The 23019-nt window shown below is 42.7% G+C and overlaps 1 protein-coding gene across 1 annotated transcript in view; it reads left to right on the top strand.

The window, feature by feature from the left end:
* cwf19l2 (CWF19 like cell cycle control factor 2) overlaps positions 1-23019 on the top strand; it is a 43182-nt gene that overhangs the window by 8544 nt on the left and 11619 nt on the right. The window contains exons 5-11 of the mRNA XM_080773144.1: positions 3456-3575; positions 4947-5040; positions 11613-11728; positions 12227-12884; positions 14130-14373; positions 17181-17277; positions 17400-17498. Coding sequence (XP_080629270.1) covers positions 3456-3575; positions 4947-5040; positions 11613-11728; positions 12227-12884; positions 14130-14373; positions 17181-17277; positions 17400-17498 — 1428 coding nt within the window. The remainder of the gene's footprint in view (positions 1-3455; positions 3576-4946; positions 5041-11612; positions 11729-12226; positions 12885-14129; positions 14374-17180; positions 17278-17399; positions 17499-23019) is intronic.

The raw sequence follows: 23019 nt of genomic DNA, 5'->3' as shown, positions 1-23019 counted from the left end.
TTGCCCTGGTGGAGACCTGTGCCCAGTAGGCATGTGGAAAATAATCGATACGTATCGATACATCGATTATGACGTGCGCGATGCGAGTGAATCGGTTCATTCACTGTGTGTCGGTAAAATTGACGGGTGAAATCTCGATGGATCGTTCGCGGAGTGCTTGCACCGGTAAAATCCGTGGTTGCACTGTTTTTTCATGGTAAATTTCACCCTATCCTGTGTTTCCGAGGCGCATTGAACGTACCATCAGAAAAGGAAGGAAAAAAAAGGTCTCTCGCAGCCAGCTCCGCACAGTGTGCGGCTGTGCGCTGCGAGCACGCAGCTACTCTGTGCAGAGTATACACGTTGAGACAACAGACTATAAAGAGCACCCGCGACGAACAGAAGTGAACCCCACGCACAAAGGAAGCACAACCTTTAGCTTTATAAAATAGCTGTCCGTCGATCAGTTGACTTTTCACTGTAGCGCTGCGTGCTGCAAATGATCCACACCCCACAGCTGTTCTAGCTGATTCTCCGACGCGAATCTGCGTCGCGACTCGCGATCATCAATTTGTAATTAAAGAAAGCTTCTGCTTCTGCTTCTGCACACGTGTACAACAACAACAACGCCACAGCTGGGTCAGTGTACTGCTTGCGTTTAAAGTCGTTTACAACCGTTCCACAACTTTCCACTGTCCAGCTTTCCCCTGCTATTCTCTGGGATAGAAGCCTTATTTATATTCTGCAGCAAGACGGTGTCGCACGCCTAAAATTGCAGATCCACAAGCTCACAGCGGGGCGTGGATGAGACGCGTTGTGAGCTTGTACATCTGCTATGTATTTATAACGTTAATAATACATGCAGGCCAGGGTCTTCAATGTTTTTTAGGTCAAGCCAAGGACCACTTAGCTGAGAGTGAGAGATCAAGCAGGGACCCCCACTATACATAGGCAATTATATTATTAAACTGTGTTGCAGATTAAACTACTTGTTTGACAGCACTACGAGTGTGACCTGTCATTTTTGTTTTGTTTATTTGTTTATTTTCTATTTATATGTTGGTAACATTAATTGAGCTATTACATAGGATATTACATTTTAATCTCTTGAACCCTCTATACTCAAAACCTCAAATTGACCTTTGAGATATAATTATTATACTATAGCCTATGATTATTAGTAATCTAACAATTCCACAATAACCAGCAGAGAGCAGACCCTTTGTTTACTTACATAATTCTATAATTTGGGTTGTTTGAGATGCAGAGCTATAATACTAACCTACAGTAAAACAATAAATTGCTTTGAATTTAAATGTAATGCATTTTTACATGTTTTGGGAAATTAATAGAGCTTTAATATAAATCCTTTCTATTGTGATGAATCTCCATCAAATCGCATCGTATCGGTAGAGGGGTGAATCGCATCGTATCGCATTGATTTGAACTAAATGGTTAACGCATCGCATCGCATCGGGAAGAGGGAGAATCGTATCGCATCGTATCGCCAGGGGATTCCATGTATCTCTAATGTATCGTATCGCTGGCAGTGCATCGAGATGCGTATCGAATCGTGAGATGAGACGAGATTCACATGCCTAGTGCCCAGAGGGGCACTTTTATCTATCTATCTATCTATCTATCTATCTATCTATCTATCTATCTATCTATCTATCTATCTATCTATCTTCTTTTCCTTCGGCTGTTCCCTTCAGGATTTGCTACAGCGAATGATCTGCGTTCATCTCCTCTTCTCTCACACAAACTAACTTCATGTCCTCTTTCACTACATCCATATATCTTTTCTTTGGTCTTCCTCTAGCCTGGCAGTTCGAAACTCAGCATCCTTCTACCGATATACTCACTATCCCTCCTCTGTACATGTCCAAACCATCTAGCATGCACTGTCCCTCAGATGTAGGACTGCTAGGACTGTAGTAATGTGTCATATCTGCCCTGTGCACCTTTAGTTTACGAAGCCTAAAAGCCAAACATAATGTTCCAATGTTCAACGGCAGAAAAGCATTGTTAATTCATTAATGAAATTAATCGTTAATCGTGTTGGACCTAGTAGAGCCTGCTGCAGCTCTGCGCGTAGGGGCAAACGTTTTTATTACACCAGTTAACTAGTTAATTAAACAATAATAAATGTATGTGTACACACCAGAGTTGGGTGTAACGAGTAACGGAAAATATCGTTACTGTAACGACACTACTTTGGTCGGTAGCGAGTAATATAACGACACTACTCCTCCAAAATTGATAATCACACTACAGTTACTGGTCGCTTTAGCGCTGCCGTTACTCGCTACTTGCATCATGTGGCTGCTTTCAGCAGTGTTGCTTTAGAGAATAATGCACACAACGGAGATGAGTTGAACATGAACACTAATGGTGCGCTGGCAACGCAGTAGGCTACGCAGTACGGACTAGAACATGTCAAACCGGTGTCAGATCATCAGCAGCACAGCATTTTTCGTTACTGTCGTGGACTCGTAGGGTGGCCAGACGTCCGGTTTTAAACCCACCTTTCCTCCTCCCAACTCAACCTCTGGCCGGACACATCATTGTCCGTTTTTTTGTGATATAGCCTACAGTGCTTGTGTCATAACTGTCATTTAAGTCGTCTCTGTATTAAAATCTCCGTAGCACTTTTCCGCTGCACAGAAAGCTCGAGCTCCCAGTCTCCCCACTGTCACAGAGACAGAGCAGGCGTTGGGGTGTTGCCATGTCCGCTTATTACAAGCGACTTTGGGCTTGTTTTATGATAGCCCAGTCAGGCTTCTTTTGGGCTGTTTTCATAGACATGGCTGCTTGTTTCTCTTCTAAAACCTGGCAACACTGTTTGTTTGTTGTAGAACGTGTGCTCTCACAATCACTAGTTAGTTAATGTAGAGATAAATAAACCAAATATGCCGAAATGAAAAACTACATTTAATGAGCAATGGAGCAGGGGACTCCACATCATAAAGAAAGGGATCCTAAAGCACTGTGAACATAATTATAGTCTACTGATTTATCTCAGTCTCATTATTTTATTTGAATATATATTGTTGGGAAAGTTAATATTTGCCTAGAACCACGTGGTACAGTGGTTTTCAACCATTTTCATATCAAGGTCCAGTATGTATTCTGCATTTTAGCCATGGACCACCATTTGATGAGATTTGGCCTCACAGACCCCAAACTAAATATTATATTGTTGTGTGGCAGTTCAGTGCAAATTATTTGACAATGCATCTCAGGCGATTTTATGGAGTAACGCAAAAGTAATGTAACGAGTAATGTAACTAGTTACTTTCTCCAGGGAGTAATAAAGTAATGTAAGGCATTACTTTTTTCAAAAGTAATATGTAATATGTAGTGCCTTACTTTTATGAGTAACGGACCCCAACTCTGGTACACACACACACACACACATGCATGCACACACACACACACAGCTCATGTCATTGTGTCATCATTGTGTCCTATAGAGGGATGAGTGGATGACGTTTGACTTCTTGGCGATGAGTACAACGTCTACCACAGAGAAGAGGGCTGAGAAAGAAAGGCTGAAGGAAGAGGCGAAAGCCAAAGCCCTGGCTATTGAACAGGTATGTAGTGTATAATATTACTATTATCATCACAAACCTCTTATCTCTATATTCTAACTAACCTTTAGTGTTTCGTAAATGCATGCTCTGCTTGATCATGCTACAGCAGGGGTGCTCACACTACTTTCAAAATGACCCGCTCAAATACATTTTGGCAATCAATATTTAAAACATTTTCAGATGTATTAGAAGTGCCCATAGAACCCTCTGCCACTATTGCAGTGTTTGGAGTTATTTCCCAAGATCTACATCTTAGCCGGCAAAACAAGAATATGATAGCCTTTGCATCTCTTTTGGCTAGGCGGCAAATACTATTTAAATGGAAGGAGAAAATACCACCAACCTTTAAATCTTGGGTTAATGATGTTTTACATCATCTGACATTGGAGAAGATTCGCTACTCCACAAGAGGGTACGCCGGTGCTTTAAAATTTTACACCATTTGGCAACCTTTTTTTACACACATTGAGAGGATGAACACGGCTGACATCAACAATCCTTAACTTGTTACACTGACCCTACTGTAATTGTTTTATTTTATTTTATTTTTATTATTATTATTATCATTATCATTATTATTATTATTATTTATATATTTTCTTTTTTTTATTATTATTATTATTATTATTTGTTTGCATACTTCTATTATCCTATTATGTCTATGTATATTTGTATGTGCCTTTTATTTCATATGGTGCAAGATACCGGGGTTGTGGCTCTTTCAGAGCGTGAACTCTGGGGGGAGGGGAGGGGAAAAAAAAGAAAAAACAAAAAGTTCGAAAAATTAATAAAAAACTTTGATAAAAAAAACAAGATCTACTCACAAAAACAATTATTATCCCAATGCTGGGGCTTTGGAATAGTGGTGCTGGATATAAGGCAAACACATGTGGAATGGGAAATAGAGGGAGGAAATGGAATTGGTACAGTGTGTTTTGTATAACGTTGTAATACTACTGTTTGTGTGCAGCACTCTTGAAAACAAAGATTGCATCCTAGCATTAAGCTGACAGGCCTTGCTTGATGTCAATCAATTCACGTTAATCCAAGTGGTTGTGGCAAAAATATATGTGAGTGTGTGAGCGTGTGAGTGAGTGAATTTGAGAACTGGACATTATGAGGACAATTTTCCTGGTCCTCAGTGATGTGGTTGTTTTTAGAAATGTATTTTTGAGTTAAGGACAATTAAAGTGTCGACCATTAAGGGCCGCTTCACCGATTTTGCAACCAGATCCTATTTTAATGACGTTTAGGACACAAGAAACACGATCCTGTTTTTAAAATGAAGAAAAATTCCATGTCTGCTCGCAAGTACAGTGATATGATATCCGTGTGTGTGTGTGCATGCGTGTGTGTGTGTCTCTCTCTAAGGCTGGTCTGCACAAGCTGGAGTTGAATCCGTTCTGGAAGGATGGAGGGACTGGCGTGCCCCCGGAGCAGAAGGCCAGTACTGCAATGACGACGGGTAAGGGTCACCCTATTATCCCCTCAGCATCACATCACTACTGTGATGATTTAAATAGAATATCGTTACTGTCGGGTAGAAACCTTGTATCTCCATATTTACTTATGTTTTTTCGGAGATGGATGCCCCATTTTGTCATACTAAAGTCACACAAATAAAAATAGCACACATACAAGCTCACAACGCGGTGCCTTGCGACGTGTTGTGAGCTTGTAGATTTTATATTTTCAACACATCATACGACGAATGTCGAATAGGCTGAGCTATCAGCAGCATGCAGCAGCAGAGCTCAGCAGCATGCAGCAGCACAGCCACCATCCACCAGCGCGTTCCACCAGCCAGTCAAACTCAACTTTGGCTCGAGACAACCAGACCAGGAAATGGGCGCGTCGAGTTAGCATTTCAGCGAGACAATACTCTCGCCTCTCTTTCCTCCTCTGGTTACGTCGCCCAGCGCGTCATCGAGGCATACCGAAGTCATTTCGCAAAATGGAAGCTGTAGAACATTTGAGTTGATAAACCTCAAATGTGTCCGCCCCCAAAAAAACTAAAATCTAATAAATAACAAACATACATACATACATACATACATAGCTGCGTAATGGAATAATAGAATGCAAGCATGCACGCACGCGCACACACACACACACACACACACTAGAAGCAAGTCTCACAGCCTGCCCTGACCCTGCCATGGGAGCTACAATGTGTCAGGCTATGTCCAGGGCTAAATGCTAATATGTGCTAATTAGACAGACTCCAGCTTGACCTGTGGCAAGTATATTGCAGCTGGCATGCACAGGCTACTGCTACACAGTTTATCCCCAAAACAACCTAGTTTCAGCAGTTTTTAAGGACCCACTTTTAGGCCAGTGCACCAGAGCAAACTCTTTTTTAAACCCTACCCATTTTAACCAAATACATACATACATACATACCTTTTTTTTAGAGACGTGTGTCAACGGTTTTACAAATAAATAATATGGTGCCTACACTTTAAATCTGTCTGTGGGTTTTTTAATTATGGAACATATACAAAGTATTAAGAGCTTGTGACTAAGTAATAACTATGTTGCATCCATTGGAACAGCTTCTTTTTTTCCATTAACTGAAAAGTAGCCGTTTTGGACATAATGTGGTTTCCACTTTCCACCCGACAATGAGGATACTCACATTGGTTTTTATGCGTGTGCTAGTCGTAGACTGCAGGACGTGCAGGTTAGATTAACACAACAAAGGGCAGTGGCTTCACTAATATTATTCAAGTGGCTGTTATGTTGAGCATCCTGCTTTCCATTCTCACACTCAGAATTCAGATAATTCCTCTCAATAAAAGCCTAGACATTCTTTGGGCGCCCTTGGAGAGCCATTAACATGCTGGGGTTAAGTGTTGTCACAACACACTGGCTGGTAATACGGTTGCTTTCAATGTATAATTTAGTTCAATTAGGCATTTAGCAGCATTCAACACACAAGCATGCCAAAGTGTACACCGACCTGATGTCACTGATCACCTCTAGATCTCCAGTTCTGGGCTGGTTGGACTTTAGCTTTTTATTATTGCCAATATACCTTAGAGTTCCACAACTCTAAGGTATATTAATGACATACTGTAGTTCGATGTTGAATTTGAGTGATATTCCCCTTTAAGGACTTTGGGTTGAACAAAAACAAGCACTCCTCTTCTCCAACCCTTACGGGAATAGTATTTGGTGCGACATGAAAGTCGGGGGATTTTTTTAAACCCGCAGCAAGCTGGATATCGAACCCAGAGGTCGTGCCTCTAACCAGAGTAGAGTAGAGGAGTCATTCAGCCAATCCTGTTGACCACAAGAGGGAATTGACATTAATTTAACTAGCGCTGTTCCCTTGATCTCCCTAACCCTGTTATCGTCCTCGGAATCCCCTCTGGACACAAGATTGTTGTTTTCCGAGAAATTCAGCTACATTCCCACACTCTTCTGACAGTACATATCTCTCTCTCTCACTCTCCCTGTTCCCTTTTCTCCTCTTACACGTTTTTTTTTAAATCTTTTTAGTTTAAAAACATTTTATCGAATCCTGATATGTATTCGTCAGGACCTTCAAACTTGTAGATCAGCTTTTTTTGAGAACCATTGTAATCTAAACTGTTCTGAAGAGTTTTCTGAATGCTATACAAAATGACACAGACCTCTTAGTTGAGAGAGAGACATGAAGAGACATTGATTATAGTCACTATCAAGGCTGTGCACTTCCTGTGGTGTAAGATTGTCATCACCTGGGTGGGTCACTTGTGTAACTTTCCCGACGTTAAACTGTGTGTTCAACACAGCATGCATATTTTCTGCAAAGAAAAAAAAGTTTCCCCCCCAGGGAATAAATAATAAATAGTACATAAAAAACACCCGTGTGAAGTGAGGGGCGTTATGAACATTATCTCATTCCGGCCCATCACAATTTTTGTGATTATGAATGATTGTGTTTACACAAACACTCAAAAATGGCCATTCAATTTCAATGGCATTTAATGTTTGTGTTAGGACAATGTTTGTGTTGACAAGGACATAGAGCCCCTGTACTGTTGATGCTTTTGTGTGATGTGTGCATCACACAAAACACACACATGATCACACAAAACACATGATCAAGTTAAGCGTGGATTTACTAAATAAACACAAAAAGTTAAATTATGGAGATAAGAGGTTTCTGCCCGACAGCAACAATATTAAGTTCCATTGTCTTGTGTTGATGATGCAGCACATCTTTACAGACAGACAGACAGACAGACAGACAGTTTCGTAGTCAATAGTTTCGCAGTCATTTCACAGTTCAAAAAAAAATCACACCCGTGTGAACTGAGTGTTGCAACTCCCCTCTCCCCCTGCCTCTCTCTCTCTCTCTCTCTCTCTCTCTCTCTGTAATTAGCAGGCAACATTGCAACACTATCTCTCTCTCTCTGTTTCTAGCACAACAGCGCCACTTTTGCCCCTACTGGTACTCTAAACATTGGGACATAGTCACATAGTCCAACACATAGTCACATAGGTTAGGACATACAGTAGCTGTTCCTTGGAGTGGTTGCACCACTCAATAATAATAATATAAAATAAAATATATATCATATTTGATGTCTTTTTCAGCTTCTATAAATCATGGTTTTTGAGTGATGCAACCACTCCTAAGGAGCTTTATGTGTCTCTGGCTGGCTGGGTCCCCTGGCTTGCTACATGTGTCCGAGCACGGAAATAGCGTTTGGTTGGTTTTCATCACCAAGTGTCACTATTGCCACACTCACACACACACACACACACACACACACACACACACACACACACACACACACACACACACACACATTCCTGTGTTCCTCGTTCCTGTGGGTCTGGAAGTTCCGGGGAACCCCTACACGGTAACTCTGTCATTTCTCGACCGTTTCGGTCGATAAATGACAGAGTTACCGACAGAGTTACCGTGTAGGGAGAAAGGCTGTTTTATATACCCAGCCTGTGTATATATATCATCATATCAATATCATCATATCCTGTGTAACACAGGATATGATGATATTATCGAAAGTGCTAACTGAAAAACTAAATATAAAACTAAAAGAAATTAATATTTCAATACTATAATAACTCTGGTATGTGTGTATATACATGATTTGTATGAATGCCTCCCTCATGCACCTCATTCCAAAACATCTGGGGCTAGTCAGTCCAAAAACAATAAACGCTGTGAGCTGTGTAGACGCTGGGAGAGACCACCGTTCACCCCACTTTAAGCCCCCCCCCCCATCAACTGTCTCCCATCCTCAGTAAAATGTCTCCTACACTCTGTGACAGGTTGTGTGTGTTTGGAAGGTCTTATCTCCCACCAGACATAAATCGGTGAAACCGCATCCCACCTTTCCCTTTGAGCCCATTAGCTCTGGGGGGGATTCATGGCAGAGGGTCCCATGATGTTGACCTCATCCCCTCCCTGGTATCCATTCGTCAACTTCTGGGAAAACCAGTCATTCTCTCCAAAAAGTCAGACCCCGTTTCCATCTGGCCTCCTTATGTTGGGCATTTCATTGTAGGCACTAAGAAAAGGAAAATAGAAATGGCTTGTAGATCTGCAAATCTTTGGTAAACAACAAAGTGTATACGGCACTAACGTGTTGTGACACATTGTGAAGCTTGACGGCCATTTTCACTGTAGACATTTGTTTGGAGGGAAAAAAGCTAGCCTGGAATTTCTTCCATTTCAGCCTGATTTTCCGAACACCACCTGTTATAGTTCACAAGCCTGTCATTGCTGATTGGATAGTATGCAACAAATCAGAGTAGGAATGGAAGTGACCTGGATTTGACATTGGAAGGCTCTGGTCCCACCCACAGACCAGAAGACTGAGAAGCGAAGTAAAAAAGTCAGCTGGATGTAGTCAGTCAGTCTGGTTTCCAGGCTAGAAACAATGGGGGCCCTAGTACAGACCAATGGGGGACTCCGGGCAACGAAGTATAGGGTTTAAGTGGTCGATGATAATCTCTGGTGTGCAGGTGTGTCTGTTTGATGTGCCGACGTTAGGCCGATGCGTCTATTTGCACCACCCGGTCGTGTAAACCTTGCGTTGCCTTTTCCAAGTCTCGTTTAGACGTACGTCAAGCGTCTTGTTTTCATGAGTGGGGTGGAACAAATAATGCATGGCTAGGTGGAGCATGCACATGAATCGTGCACGTACATACATCACTGGGTCACGAAAGTAGTAGGAGGACCTTTTAGAAAGGTAAGGTGTGAAAGGAGATTTGGGCAGAGAGAGAGAGAGAGAGAGAGAGATGACGAGTCAGCATTTTAAGAGTCAAAATGACTGGTATGGTTGAGAGAAGAAAACCGAGGACTTGCTGACGTGCATGCGTGCACGGCTGCACGCCTGCGCGCCACCCTGTGGAGTTGGCATGGTGTTCAATGTAGTGAGACTCCTTTTAACTGGATGGCAGAATAAGCTGACTGAAGCATTATCATAGTAACTCAGTCATAGCTATAGCAGACATGCACATCACAATCTCCTGGTTGTATGCAGGGAGGAGAAATGCGTAGATCGATCGGAATTCCTGAAATCAGGACTTCCTTGTGACTTACAGTAAAAGCATATACCTCTGTCGGGTGGAAACCTCATGCACAATGCAGAATGTCAGTGGTGTAAAATGTGTCTCCCCTGAGTGTTATAGTAACGTGCTGATACTGTACATTGGTTGTTACTACCATCTATTATGTGTGGGTAGATGACTGTGGAGAGAGTGATTTAAAATTGTACTTATTTTTCAACCCCTATGTATTTGTTGCCAATTAATTCCTCCCCACACACATTTCTGTATGTAGACACAGCTGAAATCATCACACGAGGCATTTAAAATGCAAAACTTTTTAAGTGTCAGAGTTTGGGAGTGCTCGTTGGATATTACTTAGTTAACACCCCTGCGTACCACCTGTTTTAATATAGTATAATTCAAGCTTTTCACACAGCTGCAATGTTGGTGAGTTTGACGTTGTTTAATACAATCAGAGTCAATGGGAAGTTGCACCTAGTTATACAGGATTCGTACATAGCCTCTAACAGCACAGGGTCAAACGTGCCATCCCACACGATGGGTGCTTGCCACGGGGTCATGGGTACAATGTTTAATTTAATTTTACTTAAATTAACTGCAAATAGGTCATATATAGACAAATAATACCAAATGAACTACCATACAAAACATAGGATTCAACACTTTGTTTGTATTTACAGTATAGCCTTATATTGGAAGATATGTAAATGTTTGGTATTCGGTACCTGCAGCCATCTTGGATTATGGCAAATGTGGGGTATAAGCAGTGAGCAGATCAGGGTAGATTATTTATCCTGGCTAGTAGACCTAATTTCCGGTCTGAATCAGTTGAGGAACAAAATAAACCAATTTTATCCAACCTCTGCCATTTAATTACTGGACTATTCTCTGACTATTCTCTATTTGCCATTGAGTCTGGTGCAACGCACAGGTCCTCGCTGTACTCCTGGTGAGAGCAGGAGTGGACCTGGTGAGACGTAGGAGGGGCCTGGACAGGAGGCAACCCACAGAGCCTAGTCCCTCCACATGCCAGAATTGTACCTCTCAGTCCCGGCATAGTAGTTCCGGAGTGGTTCCAAAGGTTTGTGTGGCCCTGGTCAGCTGGTCTTTCCCTAGTGGGTCTGATCGAGGGTAGCTACTGGGACGTAAGTCGGGACTTGATCACCCCGGCTGGGTCACCTGAGTGAGGGGTATGAGACCCGAAACCCCCGATGACCTTAGGATACATCACTGAGGATACGTCCCAGTTGCATCCATGCGATGTATTTTCGTTCTGAAGAAAATAAATATATGGGACTATGAAGGTGTACATTTTTCTGTACACGATATCGGATTTTGTTGATGTGTTGCTCTAAATTCTCTTTTTGTGGCATTGCGTTGTAGTTTGTGATTGGTGGTTTGAAAGAACTAACATAGCAAACACTTATGAATAAATTAGTCGTTAAAAAGCAATCTCTCTCTCTCATTCTCTCTCTCTTTCTCTCATTCTCTCTCTCCCTCCAGCGGCGCTGGTAGATGATGGTGGTCTCAGCTGGCTGAGGAAGAGCTACAAGCGGATGAGCGAGCAGGCAGAAAGAGAGCAGCGCAGCCTGGACGATGTGGTGGCTCAGAGATACGGGGTGAGGCAAGGCTACATACGGAGTGAGACGGGGTAATTGGGTGCATGTACCAAACAAGAATCATTCATACTAATGGACGGTTCCACTGTGAAAGACAGACAAACATTATGAACTGTGCACATCCTTGAATATGTATATCTCTTTTGAAAGCACTCAAATCTTCTAGGGGTCCCTGAAACTAAATATATTGAGATGGTGGTCCACAGCCAATTGGGCTATATGACATGTCTAGTATGACAATCCCTATATTTGGCCCGAGCCGACCTAGTGCTGATATCAGATAGATGTGGTAGAACCATAGATGGATAGATCTAACTGGCTTAGTCTTCGTGACAAGCATAGTCTGACAATATATAACAAGGGTTGGCTTCAGGGAGAAGGCAGAAGTTGAAGCATCCTGGTTTAAGTTCTAATCGGACACCACTGCGGGGGTCCTAACCCAAGTAATCGGCAATAGAGCCTTGAGCTATTTTATAACTGTGGTTTTCTCGTCCACAGTCCATGGAGCAGTTTCAGAAGCGACTGGCCCTGGCCGAGGAGAAGGCGTACGGACAGAGGAGAGGAGGACAGAGGGATCATGGGCCGCCAGGGAGAGGGAGAGGAAGAGGAGGGTGGAGGAGAGGAGAGATGGAGAGAGACGGGGACAGAGGAGGAGGAGGGGAGAGGAGAGAGGGACAGGGGCCAGCGGACAGAGACAGGTGGAGTAGAAACGAGAGGGACAGGAACCGCGATGGAAGAGAGGACGAGAGGTACAGAGAGAGGGAACGAGAGAGAGGCCAAGATGGAGACCGAGAAAGGGATAGAGGCAACGAAAGAGATCAAAATAGAGATAGAGAAAGGGATAGAGAGAGAGGCGGAGAGAGAGATGAAGAGAGAAACAGGGAGAGAGAGAGAGGCGGAGATAGAGACAAAGAGAGAGACAGAGATGGAGAGAGAGATAGAGACAGAGAGAGAAATAGGGGTATAGATAGAGACAGAGAGAAGAATAGTGATAGAGATGAAGACAGAGGCAAGGAGAGGGCTCCAGACCGGGGTGAGGAGCGGCATCATGCCCCCAGACAGAGCCCTTCTGTCAGGCAGGGCCAAGCTCCTCTCTCCTCTCTTGGTTCTCTGAAAGGCCGCTTTCTAAAGCCCTCAGAAGAAGATGATGATGCAGGTGAGTGGACTGAGCATCAGTTCATACTCAATCATGTCTTCCATTCTGAAAGTAAAAAAATACATTTAGGTACCTCTGCACAAGAAATTTGGCACAGAGCAATCTAGCTGTCTGTCCAACACACAGGCAGATAGACCCTACTGACAGACCCACTTATAGAAGGCTAGATTTCTGCTAGATCCCTACTTAAACGTGAGAAACATTCAAAACATTCAGTAGTGTTCCTGTAACTTCTCTCTTCTACATTCAAAATAGTGTTTGTCTAGTGATGTGTACTTGCGTTTGAAATGGCGCACCAAAGTGTGACACTTTAAATTCCCATAGACAGTTTAATATCACGTCATATAAGAACAGTGCTCCAAAAACTTGGAATGATATTATGTCTGTGTCCCTTTTATGCCCATATATGGAGTTCTTTGTCAGGCATGCCCAAATATGGAGTCTATGCAGACATCAGAATGATGTCAGAACAGGCCAGCTCCATATATGGACACTGGGCAGGGGCCCTGTCCAGAGCCCGGGCAGAGGCCTTTTTGGGGGCGGTTCTGGCAACTGTGGTGTCAGAAGTGATGTCATCTGTGTCCCCTTTTATGCCCATATATGGAGTTCTCTGTTAGGCATGCCCAAATATGGAGTCTGGCCCGGGCAGAGGCCTTTTGTGGCTGTTCTGGACAACTGTGGGTCCGACCGCCTCGACACCGGGCACTGCACTCCCTGTGGGGGTGTGGAACGCGTGTGTCGAATTTGACTCGAGTTACATGGATTTCAGACGTGTACACACACAGAGACTTGGTGTATTTATAGATAGATAGATAGATAGATAGATAGATTGATATGAATGACCGACTATCGTAATACGATACAGAGCCACAATTCTTATATAAGACAAGCCTAAAGCCCTAACCACACCAAAGGGTCACCATGCAACTCCTTGGGTCCAAACAGTTGCAAGGAGTTGCATGGTGACCCTTTGGTGTGGTTTGGGCCATTGAATTCCATGCGTTGAATCACTTGGGACAACGTACGTGGGACGACGTACGTCACCGTGCAACAGGACATATCACACTGCAGGGACAACGCTAAAACCGCCTCGACCCTTTGGTGTGGTTAGGGCTTAAGATGACCCAAGGTTATTTTCCATCAAGAAATTACTTCCGTGAACCAGGAGATGAGCGAGTGACCTCAGGACTTTGGTACTTTTACCTGAAGTCGGAATAAATTCCATTATTTGCTATTTTTTTGCAGGTCCACAGTCTCTCCCATCTGCGGCTTTCCAGAAGCCCATTTTGGACGACGAGGAGGATTCGGACCGCCGTGGGGGTGCCAGGGTTCCAGCCTGGAAGAAGAGCAGCGGTCCCCCTCCTCCACGCTCTGACCCTTCAGAGAAACCAGAGCAGGACAGACAGAGGCATGCTGGGATACCTCCTCCTCTCGCTGCACCCCAACAGGGTGCTCATCAAGACAACGCTGCAGTGACATCATCATCAAGGTCAGGGTCATCATGGGTTTAACACACAGACATTTCATCTACTACTAGTTAGAATGTATAGGAATAACTATTCAGACCATAGATCAACAGAAAAGCAACTGGATTATTCATTGATATTGTCCTGATGCATAATACTTAATTTATGCTCCATCGTATGACGTGTGTCGTGTGGGGGGGGGAAATAGCCAATGGAATGTAGGCTTTATTTTAAGCATATCACTAATAAGATCCAGAGAAGTTCTCACAACCTTCAGATGGATGCATAGAGCTCTGTTACACAGTCCTCTTTGGTGCTTGATGTGTTTCCAGGAACCTGTCAGGAAGGTTTCTAATGCTTATCTGCTCTGATACACCAGAGACCCAGAGAACTCCCCCCACCCATGGGAGCCCAACCTTGAGCTCTTCATTCAATTCGGCTCCGCACTCTTTTATGTCTGAGGAGATATAAGCACATGCACTCTCTCTCTCTCTCTCTCTCCATCCATTGACCTTGTCCCTCCAAAATGTAACATGACTCCAAAGCTATGCCATCACAGCATTCTTTATTCACAAATCTTCAATCTTGGAATCCATTAGTCAATTAATTAATGGGTTTTTTAAAAGGAAAAGGAATGTCAAGCTCCAAATTGATACACATTAGACCCCCATTTGAAACAGTTTTGTGCCAGGGGCCACCCCCTCCTACAGTCCAGACTGTAGGTGGGGGACTGGGGAGAGTGATCTGAATTGTCATTCTCAATACATTCTCTCATTGCACTAACTTCGAAGACTCCACTTTGAGAAGCACTGAATAGCCAGTGCACGTTCAATCCGCACACACGCACGCACAGTGTGCATCGTCATGTTTTCCCTATCATTGGCTACAGTACTGTATATGTCATGTACAGTATGTTTATCCTGGGTGATATTCTAGGAGCTAAAAGGCTCAGTGTAAAAGCAGTCTACCTAAAAGCAAGCAGCGAGTGCACCCATCACAAATGCACTGTAGCTATCCTCGGACTGTGTTTCCAAATCTTTGCTTTTAATTTAATTTCAAGCACACCCTGTTTAATTATTATGTTCAAAGGGATTCATCTGCATCCAAAGCATGTGACAGGGCAGCGGTACAAGCTGCGATGTCGCTGATGCTTTTCTGCGCTGTGCTTCTTCTCTCCTGCGTTATGCATCATTAGGCTAAGTTGTTTAGCTAGACGGCCATCTAAAACCACCCGGTACGAACAGCAGCATGGAATGAGAGTACTGCTGTTCTTGGCAAACAGAATGGAGGCAATCAGAGGTGTAATAGTCTAGAGCAGTGCTTGCTATCCTGTCATCTCCTTCTCAGACCTCCCCTTGTGAGTGGAAGATGTACTCTGATGTTTTTATTTAAGTAAAAGTAGCAATACCACAATACAATGTAATACTCTGTCACAAGTCCTGTTTAACATTTTCAAAATTATGCTTAAATTACCAAAAGTAGAAAATTACCAGAAGTATCGAAAGTACAGCACAGTAAATTGTTTGTTTGGTGGATACCCCATATATCCAAAACTGTTACTTTTCAGGATTAAAATCAACAGATCTACAGCTCATCCCGCCGTGGCCGTTTCACACTACGTTTCAAGCTTGTAGATCTGCTACTTTTGATACTTGTGTGTGACACTGTAGTGTGATCACGTAGGGTAGGGTGTTACCGGTAATTTACAAACAAATAATAATATAATAATATGGAGATAAGAGGTATCCGCACGACAGCAACAACATTGAGTTACTTTCCACCACTGGAGACTAAAGATATATTTGGGGAACAGAGATGAAGGTCATTTGAGATGAACGTGGCCCGTAAACAATTGAGCACTTGGGAATAGAAATGAAAGAAAGCTTGGTCTATTATTGCATGCTTTGGTATTTGTTATCGCTGTCTGGTGAAACGTGAACGTATGTCCAAAACTATTACTTGTCAGGAAATGGGGAAAAAACTAACTTGAGTTCCAATGGATCCAATGTAGTTATAATTTAAATGAGAAAAAGAGGATGCCCCCAAAGTGCTAGACCCAAAATCCAGTATACAAAATAAAACTAAAGTTTGTTTATCGGTGCGTTCCAGTTCCAATTTTATCTTCTCATTTATTTTAGTAGTAATGATTGCTATAGTGTTTGAAATTGGAAGTGATTAAATAAATAAATGAGAAGACAACATTGGAACTGGAACGCACCGATAAACATACTTTAGTTTTCTTTTGTAAACTGGATTTTGGGTCTAGTACTCCACTGAGAAAACCCATTGTTGATGTGCATCCTCTTTTTCTCATTTAAATAATAACTACATTGGATCCATTGGAACTCAAGTTAGTTTTTTCCCCATTTCCTGACAAGTAATAGTTTTGGACATAACAAATACCAAAGCATGCAATAATAGACCAAGCTTTCTTTCATTTCTATTCCTAAGTGCTCAATTGTTTTTCATTACCTCCAAATGAGTCTTTCCCTGATATATTTATGGGCCACCTTCATCTCTGTTCCCCAAATATATCTTTAGTCTCCAGTGGTGGAAAGCAACTCAATGTTGTTGCTGTCGGGAGGATATCTCTTATCTCCATATTATATTATTATTTGTTTGTAAATTAACACCCTACGTGATCACACTACAGTGTCACACAAAAGTATCAAAAGTGGGGCCTTGTTCCTTTGAGAGTCAAACAGATACAGTACTGTATATCAGACGCAGGCTCTGATGAAAAATAGGATTACAAATCTGTGGTTTTCGTTGAGGTTACGGTGGAGCATAAACTCAATCTGTGTCTGTCTGTCTGTCTGTCTGTCTGTAGCAGTGAGAGTGAGGAAGAGGAGCTTCCGTTGCTGACAGATGAGGAGATGAACAAACTGGGAGCCAAGCTGGTGAAAGCAGAGATCATGGGGAATACGGTAGGTCACTCCTCAAGGGATAGATAGACTTTTGCACTTTTGCCAATAAAGTGTGTGTGCGTGTGCGTGCGTGCGCCACTCGTGCCAATAAAGCTTCTTTGAACTGGTGTGTGTGTGCGTAGGCCATGGTGGACAAGCTGAAATCCCAGTTGGAGGCAGCTCGAAAAGCCAAGGAGGCCAGAGCTGCCAGACCGCATCCGGAAGCAGTTCATACACAGCAGGTACAGTAGAACCCATGACTTCATGTATGGATAGACAGACACTATACTAGTGACAGATACTGTGTGTGTAGTATAATGTTGCTGTCGTGCAGAAACCTCCATATTCAAATTTTTCACATTTTTAACACATACAATGTGCAATGTTGAACAGATTTTTTAACACATACAATAACGCTTAAGTGATAAACGATAGTTATGCAAGATATCATAATATTGATATAATAGCGATATAAGGTCTCTCTCTCTCTCTCTCTCTCTCCTGCTGTCTTGTGTGAGAGTTATACGTACAACAGAGTACAGCTCTGTGTCTCATAGATTCATATCGACACACGTGCGCACGCTTATACAGCTCATATGTATTATTTCACGTTAACATTCACAGAAAGAAAATACCATTCTCCCTATTTTAAATGGATCTGAATCGGAATAAACTGCTCGGCACTGCTCACATCCTCCATGAGGGTCCATTCACTTGTGCTCAGCTCCATGCTGGACAGTGTCTTATCGAAGATGACAGCTGATACAGCTGCTTGCTGCCCTGCAGCCGTACATAGCATGTCGTATGTACTACAGTCGTTTATCAACTTCTCGATTTTTTAATTTAACAATGCTTTTTAGCCTGAGGAGTTGGTAATCGGTGGTAGACCTGTTGAAATGGGCTGCTGCCAATTTCAGCCTGCTCACATGGTTTTTCAATGGGTCTGACCGCAAGCTTTACGTACGGCCAAGTGGATGGTGTGTGCCACACACGGTATGCTCATAGTCACCAGATGTCTCTCCACTGTGTTTACATAGTTTGTAACATTGTCAGTAGTAACGGCAGTCACAGATTCCCCCTTTATGTTGAATGCCTCGAATGTTGTATTCTGCAACATTTTCTGCAGTGTGACTTTCCTTCAGCTCTGCTGTTTTAAGAACGACATTTTCCAATCGTCTGAAATCCAATGGACGTGTTTCAAGCGATCAGGTGCTGTTGTACAGCTTAACAATTCTACTGGTGACTGTCATACAAGCAAGGTACATAGTACAGAGGTTCCAGTTCCCGACAGAACTCCCTGAACACCGTCCCATCAACCAGGCTGATTGGCCTCATGTCCTTTGTTATAAACGTAGCAGTATTGTTGTGCAAGCCTCTTGTTTTGCTTCATGGAGAGCACTTGAATTTTATTCATTCAGGTTGTTTGTTTGGTCACGACATTGTCGGATATGCATTTTCAAGATGGTTGTTCAGGTTGCTTGTTGTGCTATGGTAGGCCAACTCTACTGGTCAAAAGCCAAAGTGGTTCCATACAGCGCTTTTAAGATTGCCCGGGATGAAAATCACTCTGTGATTCTCCTCTGGCTCGCTTGTCTGAACTCCTGTGTAGTGTTGTCGTGTTGTAGTTTCCTGTTTCATATGATGTGAATGCAGGGAATTGTGATCTCGCGACAACTGATGAGAAAGGTTACAATTAGTCTCGCGAGAACATCTGAGGCATTAATTATTTTCTTTTTTTAAATATTCTAATATTCCTTATTCCTGATAGTTTGTAGCACTATCAGCTGCATACAGTAATTGCCGATACCTGTGCCATCCAGAAAGTTGCATAATGGCCAAAAATATGTCATACATATGTACTTATGCAGGCATTGACTAAGGGTTGCCCACCTGCCCCTGGCAGGTAAATAAAACTTTCGGGTAGGTGGAGTTTGAGTTTAGGTTGCCCGACCAGGCAAGTGCTGGTTTGAGATGGGACACAACCAACTGTCTATAAACACAACACAAGATATCCGTCTAAAATACCTGAATGTGGCCAGAACACTCTGTAAGTTATGAAATGTTTTATCGCACAGCCCCAGAAAGTAAAATATTTTTTTGTTTGTTAATGTAACAGTAATTTTAGCTATCATTTCATAGGGCAAGTGGGCATGACCAACGGGCAATGCGTTTGCCCGTTTTCAAGATGGTTGTTCAGGTTGCTTGTTGTGCTATGGTAGCCCAACGGGCAAGTGCCATCATTTAGCTGGGTGGTCTCCAGCTAAATGATAACCAAATTGAAACTGTTCAATTATTGTTAACCCATTTAGACCTGAGGACGATTCACAAATCTCTTCTAAATCATTCAGTTTTCTATAATTATTTTAATAATAATAATTGAATAGTAATTGGCCGCCCACCCCCCTCTGAAAATATGTAGTTCCAGGGACCCCCCAGAAGCAAAGATTTGAGCTAAAAACGTCTCTGAAAGAATATATATTCAAAGATTTGCACTACATTTTCACGATCCGTGGCTGAAATGCAGAATAAATAATGGACCTTGATATGAAAAAGGTTGAAACCACTGCATTAGAGAGACAGACAATTACTGAAGAGAGCAGCAGAATCACTGAGTGTAGCAATCGATGCTTTCTCCCATCGATTGTGTCTGAGCATATGGCAGAACGCACCGTCTCCTAAAATGTGTTCGGCATGTCTTATTACGCCCGGCCTGTCTTTTTGAGACGCCTCGTGACCTTGATGGAGAGACGTCGGTCAATCATGTAAGCTGCTCAGAGCTCACACTGTTTCCCCAGCCCTTTGTTGAAGTACATTTTCAGGAGATGTGGAAGTGATTGACATGATTGACAGATGGATTTATCAGTGGGAATGGGATAAGACGTGCCTCCTTGTGCCACATTTCGAGCTTGTAGATGTACTACTTTTGATACTTTTGTGTGACACTTAACGAGAAGCAGTGGATAATAAAATTAAACACCACATTCCCACAAGGCCTGAACAATACAAATAATAATTAAAATGGAAAACAGGGGTGGAACCTAATCAACCCTTGAGAAGCCATGGAATCCTAACCTCCAAAAAGAGATAGATACTCCAGGGCAATAGCATAAACACAAAAAGCCATTTAGATTCAAAATCAGACCATCACTGTCACTGCTGAGGGTTTGATATTGACACTAATGGGCTTGACACCAATGGGTGTAGGTAAACATGCTTAATCCTCTCAAAGGTAATCACACTTGAAGCTTTTGAGGTTACTGAAGAGGTGACTAGATTAAGCCAGACTAAATCAAAATGTTGCCTAAAAATTGCCTAGACAGTACAAAACACTGAAGTCCTTAAACCAGAAACCTAACCGCAAGCACGGGAGCAGCGCATGTTCGACCTCATGTCCGCGGTCTAAGTTTAGACTCTAGACAAATTAGTCTAGGCTCATTACTATCAATTTAATTTAGGGGCAGGGGCACGGTGGCACAGTGATGCGACAGCCTCACAGCTAGAAGGTCCTGGGTTCGATTTCTGTTGTGGGCGCTGGGGGCGTGTTCCCTCCTCCTTGTCATCAGTGCCCATACCCGAGGTGGGGTTGGCGAAAGGGCCTTTCTGTGTGTTTCTGTGGGGTCCTTAAAATTAAAATGGCTGAGAATCACTGAGTTAAACTGTAGACTATAATTAATGCACAGAATATACAATAACATAGCCTAGAATTAATATTTTCTGCAGGCAGCACTGCATTGCTGACATTCCTGAGCACATTCTTGAGCCGTGTTGTGTATGCCGGACTTTTATAGGAGGCCAATAGAGAATTCAGCAACATTGCATAATTTTGACTAGATATTTGCCATGCAGGTGCCATAGATTTCAGCCATGGCGTCGGGCCATCTCTGTACAGTATAATGGTGGAGGAAACCCTGCTTCCTCTCACTTCCCCTACCTCCCCTTCTTTGCACCTCTTTCTCTCTATCAGTCTCTGTCTCGCTCTGCCTCTCTGAGCTCTGGTCTGAAATCACACGCACACACAACATTACAACCAATTTTAACACATGTTGACCTGAGATCAGATTCTAAAAATGTCTTCTAAATCCTGATAGTTTTCTGAAAAAGCTGTTTCTATGTCAGTCGTTCTTCGATTTTTCAAAAATAGCAGACCTACAAGCTCGTAGTGTGCCACTCTGTGGTGCGCTATGAGCACAGTAGCACAGTAGTAGTAGTAGAATGCCGCCTCTGCTGTAACGATAAAATCACACCCGTGTGAAGTGAGGGGAACTCTTATCATCGTACAGTACATCATCCATTCATTGTCAATGGGAACTTTGTGTGGGACAAAAATAGTCGATTTGCTCGTCTAGTATGTCTACATTATGACGTAAATTCGACATTCATTGTCAATGGGAATTTAATGTTTGTGTAAGACGAAAATCTACACTATACAGTAGCTGAATATAGAAGGGGCTAGCGTCCCTCAAAGAATATCAAAGCAGTAGGTAGGTGGCAGAGCTTCCTTTCTCTTACCAATCCCCTCGTCTTTGGAATCATTTCCCCATCCACATTCCAGAGTCTAAGCTCACTTGACTTATCCAAAAGTAAACTCAAAGCACACCTGTTCAGTATTCACATCCAGCCTTTCACATAAATTTTGTCTGCCCCGAGCAGCACTAAATTACAGTCATCCAGTCAGTTGTATCTTCATCTGTATGCAGAAGATGTACGTGCACATTTTGTTATTGCTGTTTGCTGTTTGTGTGTGTGTGTGTGTGTGTGTGTGTGTGTGCACAGGTGTGTGCGCATTGGTCTCCTCTGTATATATAGATATAGGAGGGGCCTATTTTCCAAAAAATGCCATGAATCACGAACGGAATGTCCAATCCATCCCAAATTTGAATCAACCAAGTTCCAAAAGCAATTCCATTTTCATCCATGCGTTTGTCGCAAAAACATGATTTTTGGGGGATAGATCCCCTCCGAATTACTTACGCATGATCACAGGGGTGACGTGATATTGTAATTGGCTGGCAACATTAGTGGGAGGGGCCTATGTAAGCGACTGCGGCAACCACACTTTGCAATTTTTCAAAATTGCGACTTTTCTAGTTTTGGTAGTTTCTGTTGAGCTGTCTGTATCACTCACCATGGGAAACCAGCTGTGTGTATGAACCAGCTGTGTGTATGTATAGATCCTATTTTTGCGTGCAAGTATGTTTGTCCATATGGATAGCCTTGTGTTTGTTTATTGTTCCTCACGTGCAGCGCTGTATATTTACTCGAACTATGGAGTGGGTGCATTATTTAATTATATTATGAGAACGATCCAAATGTCAAATAAGAGCAACAGAATGATGGAAAAAACCAAGTTTCCCTCTCGGCCATTCTGTTTGTTCTCAACCACAGAAAGAAGTCAACAACCTATTAAGTAAACAGAGCATGTGTTGACAAAGCTATCGTTCTAGAGTTCTACTTCCCCATTGTCCAAACTCGACTCGGGTCTGACGAACCTTGACGTTACCACATTATGGTTAATTTACAGTAGATAACGGAATTATAAAAAACAGAGGACGTGTTTTTGGTCTCTCAAACCAGAGGCCTCTCAACCACAGAGCAGGTCTGCGATCACGGCAGTTTGAGCGGAGAGCTGACCGTGTCAATAGCTCTCCGTCAACGATAACGACACAGAGATAGCTCAGCACTCGCCCCAAATTGTCGCTGTCGAGTGGAAACATTGTATGTCCGTACATTACCACTTAAAAAAATCACACCCGTGTGAAGTGA

Source organism: Protomyctophum bolini (assembly GCF_963924005.1).
Source record: "Protomyctophum bolini genome assembly, chromosome: 9".
NCBI classification, from domain to species: domain Eukaryota; kingdom Metazoa; phylum Chordata; class Actinopteri; order Myctophiformes; family Myctophidae; genus Protomyctophum; species Protomyctophum bolini.
This window is presented reverse-complemented; position numbering and strand designations above follow the sequence as displayed.